We start from the raw sequence: 14,359 nt of genomic DNA, 5'->3' as shown, positions 1-14,359 counted from the left end.
GTATATTTGGAAAGGGAAGGAAAAATTTGTCAAATGTGCAATTAAAATGACCAAATCATAATCTTTTAAGTGATGTTTATCAATAAAGTAGCCGAAAATATAAAATAGAACACCTCACACGTGGGAGGGTTCGTGGGAACCCGAACAGCCTCATTCGCCCGTGATTGGTCTCTGTAGCCTATCGGTTGATACACAGTCACGTGGTGTGTGTCAATTTCGTTGTGTTATCGACATCAGAAATGTCTACAGGTGAAACGGAATTAGTGGGCAGGGCTTTAAATAGCCAACGAATGTTTTCCTGGGTGAGAGCCATTCATACATGTCATTCTCATGGACAATATAGAAGCAAATTTTATAGCTCTCAAAACAACATGATCTCTTTCCAAAACCTGCTGAGATCGGGCACCTAGATGCCATGAAAGTTCAGTGTATTGCTTGTTCCATTACGTCACTTAACGGTGTTATGATCACGTGATTCTTTGTTTACATGAAACACGTGTTGGAGGTGATCCATTTTGTCAGTTGGAAAATTAACAGACCAAATCAAAATAAGTTTAATTAAAGTCGATAGTACTATTTGAACTAAATGAAATGATAGGTATAATAAAAAAATGTACTGATTGAATTCCACCTGGAATTCCAGCTATTTCAGGACATTCTATTGCAACTGATGAGAATGCACTCTACATCCTAAACTTAAATCCTTTTCTTCTTAGTTTGTTTTTCAATTTATTAGTGATTAATTTCATAATAGTCAAGGATTGTATAATAAATTGTATTACAGTGTTGTGATTATTTGCCATTTTTTTCAGGGTGCTAATAGCTATGGGCAACATGGGTCAGGAAACAGTGATGATACACCAGTGCCAAAAGAACTACAACTTTCAGAGGTCTGGGCTGAAAACATAGTCTCCATGAATGGTGGTGGAGGTCATACACATGTTCTTCTTGGTAAATGTCTATATTTTTCTACCAATAAATTAGTTGTCTTTGCAGTTATTGATCAGTCAGAGGCTGTCTTTTTCACTGGGAAGTGCTCAATGTACATGTACATAATGTTTATAAAATGGGGGGTGTGGTATGATTGCCAATGAGACATTCATCAACCAAAAGTCAAGCAACTAACAAACTTCTACAGGTCACCACACATTCTTCAGTGATGGGCAAAACCAATACCATAAAGCCTGCTGAAAAAAGCCCCAAAATAAATGAAGTGAAACTATTAATATAAGACCTAATCTATAGAAAAACAAATAATAACCACTGGACTACAGGTTCCTGGCTTGGGACAGCTTGCATGTTAAGTGTAATTATGTGCCATGGCAGGGTTAACCATGTTTGTTAGCACTCAATGTTTAGACAATTTCAATTTCCTGTAACCAGGGGTTGTAGAGAGCTTACACTACTCATTTTTCCAAACGTTCGATAAGGAGTGTAGAAAGGCAAAATTCTCTTGAGCTAATGTGACGGAATGGATTTTTTCAGACTTTTCAGGGCGTAATATTTCATCTTATTCTAGACCTCAGTGTGCATGTACATGCATGTGTATATTTTAGGAAGTACAATCATGGTTATTTGAAGGTTCCATTATACATGTGCTGGTTTGTAAACTATTGATTGAATTCATGCTTATACATTTATTTGCCACCACACAAAAGCAGTTTTTTTGTTGAAAAAATATATCATTTTAACTGACTAAGGTACAATGCAGTGCTTTTTTTATATGTGTACATGTATGTTTAATTGTTCAAAATTTTTGAAGAAAATGGGACTTTACTAGTTTGTGGATCAAATGAAAAAGGACAACTTGGAATAGGATCAACTGAAAACATCTCAGTGCTGACACCTGTAAAAGACTTGGAGGGGGAGATAATTATTAAAGTTGATGGTGGATGGGATTTTACATTGATTCTTAATGGTAAATTATTGACCTAAGATTGAGGTATTATCACTGATAGATTGTAATGATACATTTAAAGGACGAAAAGACTACTTTCAACATAGATGTACATGAACATGTGTACATTGTAATTACTACCTAATATGCAATTGTAAAGATAAAAGTTTTAGAATTTTATAAATCTGATATTTGACAGGAAATTATAGGTGCAAAAAATAATATGATATGACATACAAATGTACATGTACATCAAAGACCAATTTGTCATCTAAAATATAGTAATGAAGCTCTTTTCTACAATAGTTTAAAAAAACAGTGCCAATTTTTAATTTTTACCTCATGACAGCCTAGCCAAAAGAATTAAACAATATCAAATATGATTTCCAACAATTTCAGGAGTTTTTCCATGCATTTTCACAGGTATCTTTTTTCACAGTTTCAAAATATGATTAGCATCTTAAAGTCTTTAAAAATCAATTTCTTGTGCACCCCCTGGTACTATATTTGGTACTTCCTGGTCCAATGGAAAAATATCGAAAATTAGTACACCATAAAAAATTAATTAACTGTATTTTCTAAACAGGTAAACATCAGTTGATTAAAAAAAATGAAACACAGATAAAGTCTTGGTTGTCCAGAATAAAATATAATTAATTTGTTTGAATACTCATTCTCTTAACAGACAAAGGACAGATATTTGTTACTGGTTCCAATCATTTTAATCAGCTTGGGATACCAGATCTTGAAGAAAAGTTTATAACAAGACCAGTAAGTTATGAAAAGTTTTATATCTCTTTTTTATTTTGTTTTTCTGAAGTTACTAAAGTTGTTGTCTTAAAATTACTAATTGTTCCATTCAGTCAATATATACTGGATCTTAACATCATTCTATTGTACTTTCGGATCTGATAGTCAATCAAAATTCAGCTTTCATTATCATATACATGTATATTCATTATTTACAGGATAACAATATACCAGTATTGATATCTCTTTACAGACTAAACTGAGTTTACCAGGGAACCCATTTATTGTGGATATTTCAGCTGGTCTGAGGCATGGAGTAGCACTAACAGGTATTTAAAACAGTGTGGAGTGATCTGTAGTGATAAATTGTCAACTTAAAAATGCAGCAACAATGGAATATATGTGGTTTTTTAATACCTCCTTGATATTCATGGTTAAATGGTTTAAACATCTTCATTTTCAAATTGTATATTTAAGTTTATAACCCCCCTTTTTAGTGGTTAGGTATTATATGGTAACCTATGTTAATGGATTGTTTGTCTATCCTTAGTGGTTTCCAGATGATAGTAGTATTACTTGAGTAGTCAGTACAGATCAAAGGATTCTTTTTCAAACTTGACAAGAAACTAAACAATTGCTTACTATGAAATTTAGATCAACTTTAATTTTCAGCATTTAACCCATAAGTAGTTGTTACATTGTACAGTTTTGAACATGGGTATTTTTATTCTTTCCTGGTGATAATATGACCAGGGGTGTAACATGATAAATGGAAGTGTAGACACAAGGCAGCAATGGGTCAGTGGACTGTTTATGGTCTCCAGCAGGTTGAGGGCAGTGCTCTGGTATGGGGTCTGGCGAAAACTGATTGAAACATTCTTTTAAGATGCGAGATGGCTGTTTTATCTTTGTATTGATTCAGACTTTAGGGAATGTTTTTATCCAGAATTTAGCTTAGTCAAAAATTTCAAAGGAAATTTGAAAGTCAAACCCCACACCATATATATTTATATGTATACATTATCTTCCCTGTATTAAACATGATCCGATGGAGTAGTGTAGGGAAGAAAATCGTAACATTCTGAGAGGTATGAATAATATTCATTTGTTGTGACGTGCATAGTTAATTTTATCCAATATCTCATTAAACAACACTTGGATGAGCTGTCCTGTTTTACCATGAATTGTGTACTAAGTTACTGTATGAGGAGGAATGACTCGGATATAAACCTTCTAAATAGTTGTCAACAATCAATCATACAAGGTGATGGATCGTTAGAACTGATGCAGAACGTAATAAAAAAAATTAAATGTCTGAATATGTTAAAAATTTTGAAGGATGATAAAAATTCTGAAAACTATTTATTGGATTTGATGCATATTTGAATGAGGTTTGAGCATTGTTCATGAAGTAAATTTCCATGTCATCACGATCATGTTTTAGATTTAGATAATACATGTATACATGTACCTCACATTAAAACATAGAAGAAATGTAACCAGTTGCTGATGTTGACACATTATTTAATTTGTGGTTTTATATGGGATTTGAATTCAATACTTGAAAAATATTTTAATTTTCACATAAAATAGTGTTGTTTCTGTTTAAATTATTGGCCTGGTAGCACTGGACTTTACTAAAAGTGAAGCACCAGTTAATTAACAGGTTAATTGTATGAGAGTTGTTGTTGATCAGACAGTTTAACAAATATTAATTTTAAGGGAAATATTTGACATTATGGAGTCTTTCAGATAAAGGAGAGATTTACCAATGGGGAAGAAGAAAAGCAAGTAAAACTAAAGATACAGTGGTAGCACCCAATACTGGTGAGTAACAGGTAAAACTTTATAAAACTGATTCTGAAAAAGTGTTCAAAGACAGTGGTACTTCTAGATTTTTTTTCAATTAAGATTTTTTTTTATTTCACTCTCAGAATGTAGTAATGAGAACTTACAAGATGTGTTTACTTATGATTAAAAAACATTTTTTTCATTTGGATATACTGGTCTGAAGTCACTATTTTTATGAACAGTTGAGTTATCTAATGGGCTTTGCATTGATTTCCACAACAGGGAGACATCTAAGTATAACTTGTGACCTCTAAATTACATAAAAGATTATTTATCATCAACACTTTTGTAATTATTGGACATTTCAACGATTTATGCTGACATTAAAAAACAAGAAAAAAGGCCTAACTTGACACGACTACAGAGCTTGCTGTAATACACAGACATTCTTACCGTGCTGGATTTATTACAATTAGGCTTCTGGAACATGGTTTATATTGCTACAAGATATAGAAGTCATCACTACAGAAGTTTTATGATTGTCATCATGTACTTGTGGATCATTACTCTGTATCCATCTACTCCATGAGAACTGATTTGTTCCCAGTGTCATAGTTTCCTTTCCTCTCTTGTCTACCACGGACTTGACTTTTTATTAGTAACTAGGCAGATGTTTCTAGAAAAGCAGAGGACGCTTGTTTGCACCTGGTCTATACTCCCAGATTTTAGTGGAGTCTGAGTTGCTCATTTACTTTAGTTTCTTTATACATGTTATTTTGGTTATTTCATGGTCTTTGTTGCATGTGTGTGTTTTCCGTGTTATGTTTTTATCCCAGGGTTCCATTCTTTTTCTGCTAGAATCCTGATTCCCTTGATTACTCTGTGCCAATAAAGTATTAAGTACCATTCTGTATAAGAATCAGGCAATGGGTGGCACATCATATTTCTAAATTTGGTCTTTTTTGCCACAAATATATTCAATACATCTAGAAAACAACTGAAAAGCTATTTATCCTCAAGCATCTGTGATGTAGATATTTTTGACTGCTTATATAAGGAAGAAGTTTAATGGTTCAAGTTACAGGTCACTTGGCATCCATCGTTGACATCGTTAACATTTTCTTCAAAAATCTTCTCCTCAGAAACTACTGGATAGAATTCAAAGAAAGTTGATATGGTTCTTCCTTAGGGTATACTGCACAAAGTAAATGCTTTGATGTTTTAATCTGTCAAAAAATATGGCCATGGTCACTAAAAATAGAAAAAATGAGTCAGACAGTAGTTTTTTGCTTATATCTCAAAAACCATTAGGTTTAATCAAATTCTGACATGGGAGTAATGTGTTCAGCATGTCTACATGTAGCCATAATTTCATGAAAATCAGATGGCCCATGTTGGAGTTGTTGTCCTTTGTGAAAGTTTTTTTGCTAATTTTTTTATTATATTACCTTGAAAAATTACATGACAGAACTCAAAGAAAATTGGCATGGTTGTTTTTAAAGGGTATTCTGTACAAACTGATCATTTGAACTTTTGATATGCGAAAAAACATGGCCGCCATTACCAAAAATAGAACAAAGGGGTCATACAGCAGTTTTTCACATGTATAATAAAAAAAACACAAAGTTTAGCCACATTCTGATGGAACAAAAATGTTATGCATGGTAAAATCTTTCTGTAGCCAAGTTTTTGTGAAAATCTGAAGACCCATTTGGAGTGTTTGCCCTTTGTTGATGTTTTTTGCTATTTTTGATTATATTTCCTTCAAAAATGTTCTCAGAAACTGCAAGACAGGATTCAGTGGTAGTTGGTATGATTGTTCATTAGGGTATTCTGCTCCAAAATCACTGTTTGAATTTTTTATATGTAAAAAACATGGCAACCATTAATTAAAATTGACAGCAGTTTTTCTAATATTTCTCAAAACTATAGGGTTTAGCCAAAGTTTGACTAGGGTAAAGGTGTTCAGCATGATGAAATCTATCAGTGTTCAGATTTTTGTGAATAACTAGTTACCTACGAAGAATACATAGTCTTTTGCTCGAGGTTTTCTTTGCAATTATTGATATTATTACTTTTGAAAATCTTCTCCAGTGAAATTCCTCCATAGAATCAATGATAGTTGATGTTATTGTATTTTTTAAAAATTTAAGAAAAACCATGACTGCTTTTACAAAACAAAAAAAATGTGACTAATTAAGTCAGGTAAGTAAGTCAGGCTCTTTAAAACCTCTAGTTTATCTTCCAGTTAAGATTCCACCACTGTTGAAAGGAAGAGTTCTACAGATCACAGCAGGTTCCTACTTTTTTGTTGGGTTGACTGGTAAGGATGTGTACACAGCATGCATAATATAGAGCTTTAGCATTTCCATTAACTGTGGAACAAGTATTTGTTGGATGCTAATTTTTTGGCTTTTGAATGACAAAAAGTTTCAAATTTCAATGAGATCCATTAATTCACTTTCAATGAAGATTTCATATGTACATTAGGAAAATGTTTGTTTCTGGCCCTTTTTTGGCTTTTTATTCAGTTCACAACAACTAAAATCAATCCTAGAGTTCCTTTTGTTGAATGACACCTTAGTTTAAACATATTTTATCTATAAATATCAGACTTATGCACAATATAGATCAAGCAAAGTTTGACAAACAGGATTGGGAAACAAGTGCTAAGCTAATATTATTCCATCTCTTTATTAAAACTGACAATTTACACATTTAACCATACAGCATGCATGTGTTAGAAATAAGAAACATCATGTAAATGTACTACTATGTAAATACAATATAGATATTGAAAATGAAAAGAAATTAATTTTTTTTTTAAATATATAATCGTAATGGAAAGAATGAATGGAGCATGATATCATTATATGACTGCAAATTCTTTAGCTGTGAAAAAATCTCTAAGAATTAACAAATATTCAGCAAATACCTGCAAAAATAAGTACCTTCACAGTATTATAGAAAGGAGTTCATTTTTGAAGATCAGAAGAAAAGTTTTTAAATACAGTACTTATGTGACAATCAGCTTGATTAAACAGCATAGACATGGACAAAATTAATCTACCTGTATATATATTTTTTTCAAAATCTTTTTCTCATTGTGTTTTTAGAATTATCATGAAAACTGTGAAAGCTTTAAATGGAAACTGTCTTGTAAATCCATCAATTTTCTATACATCTATTGAAGGCATTATAATTATGCCTGCAAGTGAACACATCATTTTTTATGACCAGTTTTTGGTTTCCCCAAAAACGATTTGCCAATACTTAGTAGCTGTAGGCATGTGAGCATATAACTTTGAAATAAAAATTATTATTAAATTGTGATAAAGATATGTTAAATGTATATATGTTTTGAACCACATAACATATTGGTTCATTTACCTGGCATTTAAATGTCGTTTGTAAGATATGAAATTAATTTTGACGTGTCATTCTCATAAATTAAACATTACTTTCATGTACTCTTTTGCTGTTTTAGATTTTTAGATGTTTATGACATCGTTTAAGTTTTTAAAATAGTAATTGGAGACTACTTTGCTATTTTGCAATCTCTCAGGGACATATCACTTCTGAGCGATGAAGTTTTGTTCTCTGGCAGCTTTTGCCGTGCTGGCTATTAAACCTTATGTTGAGTAAACAAATTATTGTACATGTAATACTTATTAAAACCATGTGAATCATAAATTGACAGACGTGTACAGTTGAATAGTTTTAAGCATAATGTATCAGAAGACATTGCTACAAAAACTAAAATATCATATACATGTATGGAAATACTGCTTGTGTAATACTTACAAAGGGAATGTGTCTAATCAATCAGATTGTGGTGAGATTATATGTTGGGGTGAAAACAATTATGGACAACTTTCACTGTCACCTGATGTTATCAAAGTGATTGTAGATCCTTATATAGTCAACATGCAACACTTTGAAGGAAGAGTAATAGATGTACAGACAGGATGGACGCATGTATTGGCTCTTACAGGTCAGCTCTCAAAATATTTCACACGTAAAAAAACAACAGTTAAGGAAGCTAATGATGTAACATAATGATTTCATGATGTACAGTTAGTCAAAATGTATAAAGTGTCTGATGTTGTCATACATGTATATATGTGTGTGTGTGTGGGGGTGGGGGTGTGGGTGTGGGTGTGGATGTGTGTGTTTTCTAATAGTACATGAGTGGAAAGGAAGTTTCTGAGTAAAGTATATCTGAGCAGAGATATGGTACATATGTAATTAAGGGCAATACATCTGTCCTTTAGTAGATTTAAAATGTATGGAGTATTGTTTTTGAGTAGAGATTCTAAATGATGTTGTGACAAAGGCTTTACCCAGAGTAGTTTTGGAAATATAAGTGAAACAGAGATAAGATAAATACAAATGAAACAACCACCCACACAGTCTGATCAAAAACACAAAATAGAGGGCTCTGTTTACTCTTTTATTGGAGGAAGACTTTTTTTTAGTAACATGCTTTTACTGGCTGCAATATGAAAGTTTATTTTACAAGATATTACAAATCATCAATAATTAGAGAAGACACCAACTTCAGAAAATTTTCAAATAATAAAAATTGACATGACAGTTTAACAACTATACATTCATCAAATTACAGTAAGTTTTGGTCAAGATGTATATGATGAGAAACCAGTACTTAAGCATGACAGACATGTTAATTTGAATCAGTCTATTTATTAATGTCCTATGCTTAGGCATATAAAGATACATGTATACACTTTATATAACTTTTAACAGATAAAAGAATTATATACAGTTGGGGTAGAGCTAACTATGGACAACTTGGTAGGAAGGTTGACCTCCAGTTTGACCCTACACCACAGCCAATTAGAGAGCTATATGATGTCATGTGTATCAGATGTGGCTCTGAGCACAATCTTGCTTTGACAGGTTGGTAATTTAGTAGTACATAGTAACAGATGAAGTCTTTATTTGATGTTTATCATCACATGACCAAACTGTCTACCTTCATTAGCTTTGTACTTTGATTAGTAGTAATTTATTAGGTTGATCGTGAGTAATATATTTTGTATATACATTTTTCTGATCTTTCTCAAATATGACATTGAATGAACATACAGTTAAATTTTAACTAAAAAAAACATAGGTTGCCAAATTTGATTTCAAGATCATAGGGCCTTATACTGTAGGCAAGGTTTTACAACATTTTAACATTTTATGTAGATTCTGTTGGGAACTTTAACTATTTGATGAACTATTAAAAACTGGTGTATGGAATTTCTTTCATATTTCAAAAAGAAATGTGGTAGTCACCAAATTCCATTTCTTGAAATATTTTTTTTAAAAACTATGATTCCCATTACGTTTCTAAGGAATATTTTCATGTCAACTAACCCCCCCCCCCCACCTTGACCCTTGAAAGTGGCTTTTTTTCTAATATCAGTCAAAAATCTTCCCAAATAATGTAAAGATATTTGTACACCATTTCCTTCACATATATAAATTTTCTTTGAAATCATACTTCTTTATAATTTTGCAAGGTAACAGGAAAGAATGTTCTGTGAAATAGGTATGTTTTACCTTAATATACAACTTTGGGATAGACATGATATCTTTGACCTATATTGTGAGTTTTCACAACCACTCCTTTTTCTTGTATTTTCACTTATTTTTCTTTTTTATGAAAAAGGGGTACTCATTGGCATTTTAATGTCTGTTTTAGGAGTTGACAAAAAACTGATGACATGGGGATGGAACGAGCATGGGCTCTGTGGCAATGGCAGCGAAGACAATGTACCTATCCCACACCAGGTGGAAGCACTCAGTAAACATGTAATCAAATTAATTGGGTGTGGAGCAGGTCATTCATTTGCACTGACAGAGAAAACCTGAGATAAAATCATATGCTGTATAGAGGCCGATGGTTTAGATACAGAATCTTATGACTGGTACAGACCTGAGCAGGCTGTGAATGGGCAGACCTTTGAGCAGACAATTATGTGTGAGAAATGCTACTCCCTAACGTAACAGAAGGTCTGTTGCTATCCAGGGATACAGACATGTGCTCCATTGCGTAGTGCTTTAACTATGGGCTTAACTGGATATAGAAAAAGTAATCCTTGGAATTTTCTTTTTTTTCTTCAGATCTGTTCATATTTTCTAGACTATTTGTCTACCAGTGTATGGGCATAAAAAACAAAGTCCAATGTAGTTAAGAGTGATAAAAGTTTTGACATTAAAGAAAATCAGTGAGCAAATTGGTCAATGAAGATTTTTTGTCATTACACATGGTAGCAGTATGGTTGTTTTATATACATGTATATGTGCATTTTAGATCTTATGATATGTCATTGTCCACATGTTGGTCATCCAAACATCATACCATAAATCTAAAGCAGTTTAAAGGTTTTGATAAATACATTTATTGGTACTACATGAGAGGTTTCTTCCATTTTTCATAATCTTCTGATTTTTATAGGACTGCAAAGAAAAGGTGTGGTCGTATAATAGTATCATTCTGTCACGTTGTCATTGCCTGTAGACACTTTATGTCTGGATAGTATCACTTGGTGCCTTTCTACTAAAGGAAGTTTGGGATTGATGTTTGGATTGTAACTTGAACTGATTAGGAATTAGGGTCACAAAAGGATTATTGGTGTGTATATTTGTGTATTTTTTATCAATTTACATACAACAGACATTGTGAAAAAAAGAGTAAAATTGGTATCAACTGTTGCATTTTGTCTTATCAGATAATGAAGTCAAGACTATTGCTATTTGTGTTTCTTTCCTCCACACTCTCGATACTGACTGACGAAGGGGAACAGTGTATTGCAACATCATTGTCGTTGGAAGCATTGTATTTGCAAAAACAATTTAATTGTATTAGCAATAGGTATATTTGGCCTATTGATTTATTTGCCATTTTTCAACCAATTTTTTTCACAGTACACACTGTCATGTTAACAAAATATAACAATATTTTCTATTGAATTAATTAAGCATCTGCTTTCTTTGCCAAACACAAGGAAAAATGTCCCCTTTTTCAATATATACGCCTAATATTCTGAATTTCTTGAAACAAGTTCATGGTTAACCACAAATTTAATTCCATACACAAATTAAAATATATCATAAGAAGTTTTTATGAAGTTTATAAAAACAGTTTTGCCCCAAAAATGTTTCACAGAGCTATTATGATTCAATATTACCACATTTACAATGCAGAATTTCAAGTGAAAATATATATTTCTGAAAAAAAATTATCACTTGCATGAACAAGCCATAAAGAAAATGATATATGCCATAATAATTAGAAAAATACTTAGGCACCATTATAACAAGACAATAAAGATACATCAAAATCCTAAGACGTGATAAAAAAAAATAGTTAACGGTGATGATATACAGAAAACAATACAACACAGAAATGTGAACTGAACAAGAAAACAAGAATTACATTAGTATTCTAGCTACAAAGAAGGTCAGTGTACAAATCATATGCACGCCAATTATGGCCAGTATCTGAAGATGTTAGTATTTTTGCCACTACAGAAGGGGAAGTTTATTATTTGAAAGGCATAATCATCATACCATATACCTTATAGATTAATATTGCTGTAGCAAGGATACTCCAGCAGTGCTAGAGGTTGTCTGGCAAGCTATTTTCTGACTTGGTGCTATTCTATGGGGAATGGAAGAACTGAATTCCAGCTTACGTTGTAGGAGTATAGCAGGGAAGGTATGGTGTATGCCTGCTTTGTTGACTTTTAAAAAGCTTTTGATACATTTATTCATAACAAAGGTTAAATCACTTTAAATTATGATTGGATCAATTAAATATAACATCATAAAAAAACTTGTGTGTATCAAGTCAATAGTGCATTTGTAACCATGAAAACGGAACAGATTTTTTCCCCAATAAATCAAGGAGTCAGACAAGGTGATAATTTGAGACCCAATCTTTTTTCAATTTCATAAATGATTTGCCAAAAACCTTACAGAAGTGCTGACCCTATGGATCTAAATCATAATTTCCAATCCGTAGTCTAATATAAGATAATATCCTCAGCTCAAGGGCTACAATCCAAACTGGACATCTTGCATTCTTATTGTCACGATTGGTGTCTAAATGTTATAATTTATGAAAATAAGATTTTGATCGGTAACAAGGCAGGCAGACATCTTTCAAAAGTTTAAACAATTCAAATTCAATGATTCACCATGTTAAGTGTGTTGTTTCCTGTAAATATATGCGATCGACTGAGATTCACAAGTTCTGGTTCTTTCTCCTGGGCTCAACTTGATTATACCAGATGCCCATGAAAGCTTACTTTGAACTCCGTTCTGATTTTCTTTCTTTAAACATGAATTCACGTATTTTAACATACCATCAAACAAATACTACTTAATTTATGACGCAGAAATATTAGTCTATTTTTGCCCGTTCAGTGCTTAACTTGAGAAGAAATCTTGCCTAGACTTTATAGTTAGTCGTTTTGTAAAAATCTACATTTAAAGATATGAAAATTCATACAAGGAGTACACAAACAGCATCAAGTTTTTTGTTTTGTTGTGTTTTTTTTTCAGAACTTGGGAGGTTCCTTTTCAATTTCGGTATAGTAAAAGCCATAACTAAATATTGGCACACACTTGAAAATTCTTTTGATGGCGATCGTATATATGAACTCAAGTTATTTGAAGAAAAAAACAACCACGGTATGGCTCTATCCAACACTTATATACTAATCTATTTCAAAAATAAATTAATTAAACACGACAAGTAGCGCTCGTTTAAATATTTACGCTTCGAATAAACTTCAAACTATCATCAAAGATAAACAGGAAATAACAGGGATGGAATTCAAAAGTATTAAACACATGCTTATTGTTGTAAATAATTGATATTAAACTCTTCGATTTATTTTTAAATTCGCAATTCTGATTACAAAGGACATTAAAAAAAACGCGCACCAAAATTCATGAAGCATCGTAGCAGTGTGCCAGTTTGCGTAATATTCTGGTTCGATGTCGGTTTACATGGAACACCTAGATGAATGAACACTGAACTTTCCGACATACTGCGTAGTTGAACTACAAACTACCAAGTGGCATTTCCTAGTTTCTAAATTTTCAAGTCGAAATTCAACATATCGATCTCCAGTTCGAAACTGTCTGTATAAACCACATGAGAGAGGGTACCATTCTTTCGCCTTAATGGCCTGGAATACGTTTAATTGTGCATTGCCTAAGCTCATTAGAAAGATAAAATGCTACATAAATGTGTTTAAATATACAAAAGCTTAGTTTAAAGTAGGGTACTTGAAAAAAATCGCCCATTACAGGTGATATATGAAAATATAAGTGAATATGAAATTCCGAATATTCCATTTTATGAAACTCATTATTGTCACCTTGAAACTGAAAAATACGCACCTAAAATGAGCAGATATATTGAAAACATCGATAATTCAATAAAACAGTACCAAACATATCTTTTTTTTTACACCGATTGTATGCAAAAATTAACATTCGGGTTCATGTTTGAGGTACTTTTTTTCATGGGTAGGTGTGGCAATTTTTCAGCTAATTGGACTTGGAAAAGTTCAAATATTCATAACTTGGGTCATTAGAAAGCTACTGCTCACTGTAGTTGTATATGAATGTACAAAGCTTGTTTGAGGTACGGTATTTGAAAAAAAAATGCCAATTACCAGTGAAATGGAAGAAAATATGAAATTCCGAAAATTCCATTTTTTACGAAAAACACATTATTGTCAAGTTGAAACTGACAAATATGCGCCTAAAATGAGCAGATATGTTGGATACATCGATAATTAAATTAAGTGTACCCAACGTGTTCTATTTACATTGATTATATGCTAAAAATTGACATTTTGGTTCATGTTGAGGTATTCTTTTCATGAAACT

General features: G+C 32.2%; 1 protein-coding gene across 2 annotated transcripts; it reads left to right on the top strand.

The window, feature by feature from the left end:
• Positions 1–169: 169 nt before the first annotated feature.
• LOC148609347 (secretion-regulating guanine nucleotide exchange factor-like) lies at positions 170–11,205 on the top strand. 2 transcript variants are annotated; one of them, XM_088596277.1, is made up of 10 exons: positions 170–302; positions 813–951; positions 1,763–1,918; positions 2,583–2,668; positions 2,901–2,976; positions 4,400–4,474; positions 6,687–6,761; positions 8,268–8,432; positions 9,206–9,358; positions 10,152–11,205. In XM_088596277.1, exons 1-10 carry the CDS (start codon positions 240–242, stop codon positions 10,319–10,321), a joined length of 1,158 nt encoding a protein of 385 aa, XP_088452403.1. In that variant the 5' UTR covers positions 170–239; the 3' UTR covers positions 10,322–11,205. The 2 variants fall into 2 exon arrangements, with proteins under 2 accessions (XP_088452403.1, XP_088452402.1); XM_088596276.1 differs by lacking the exon at positions 170–302 and adding an exon at positions 314–505.
• Positions 11,206–14,359: the final 3,154 nt, after the last annotated feature.

The sequence above is a fragment of the Perna viridis genome, chromosome 8 (assembly GCF_037379345.1).
Source record: "Perna viridis isolate PV_CMFRI_1.1 ecotype Kerala chromosome 8, ASM3737934v1, whole genome shotgun sequence".
NCBI lineage: Eukaryota > Metazoa > Mollusca > Bivalvia > Mytilida > Mytilidae > Perna > Perna viridis.
This window is presented reverse-complemented; position numbering and strand designations above follow the sequence as displayed.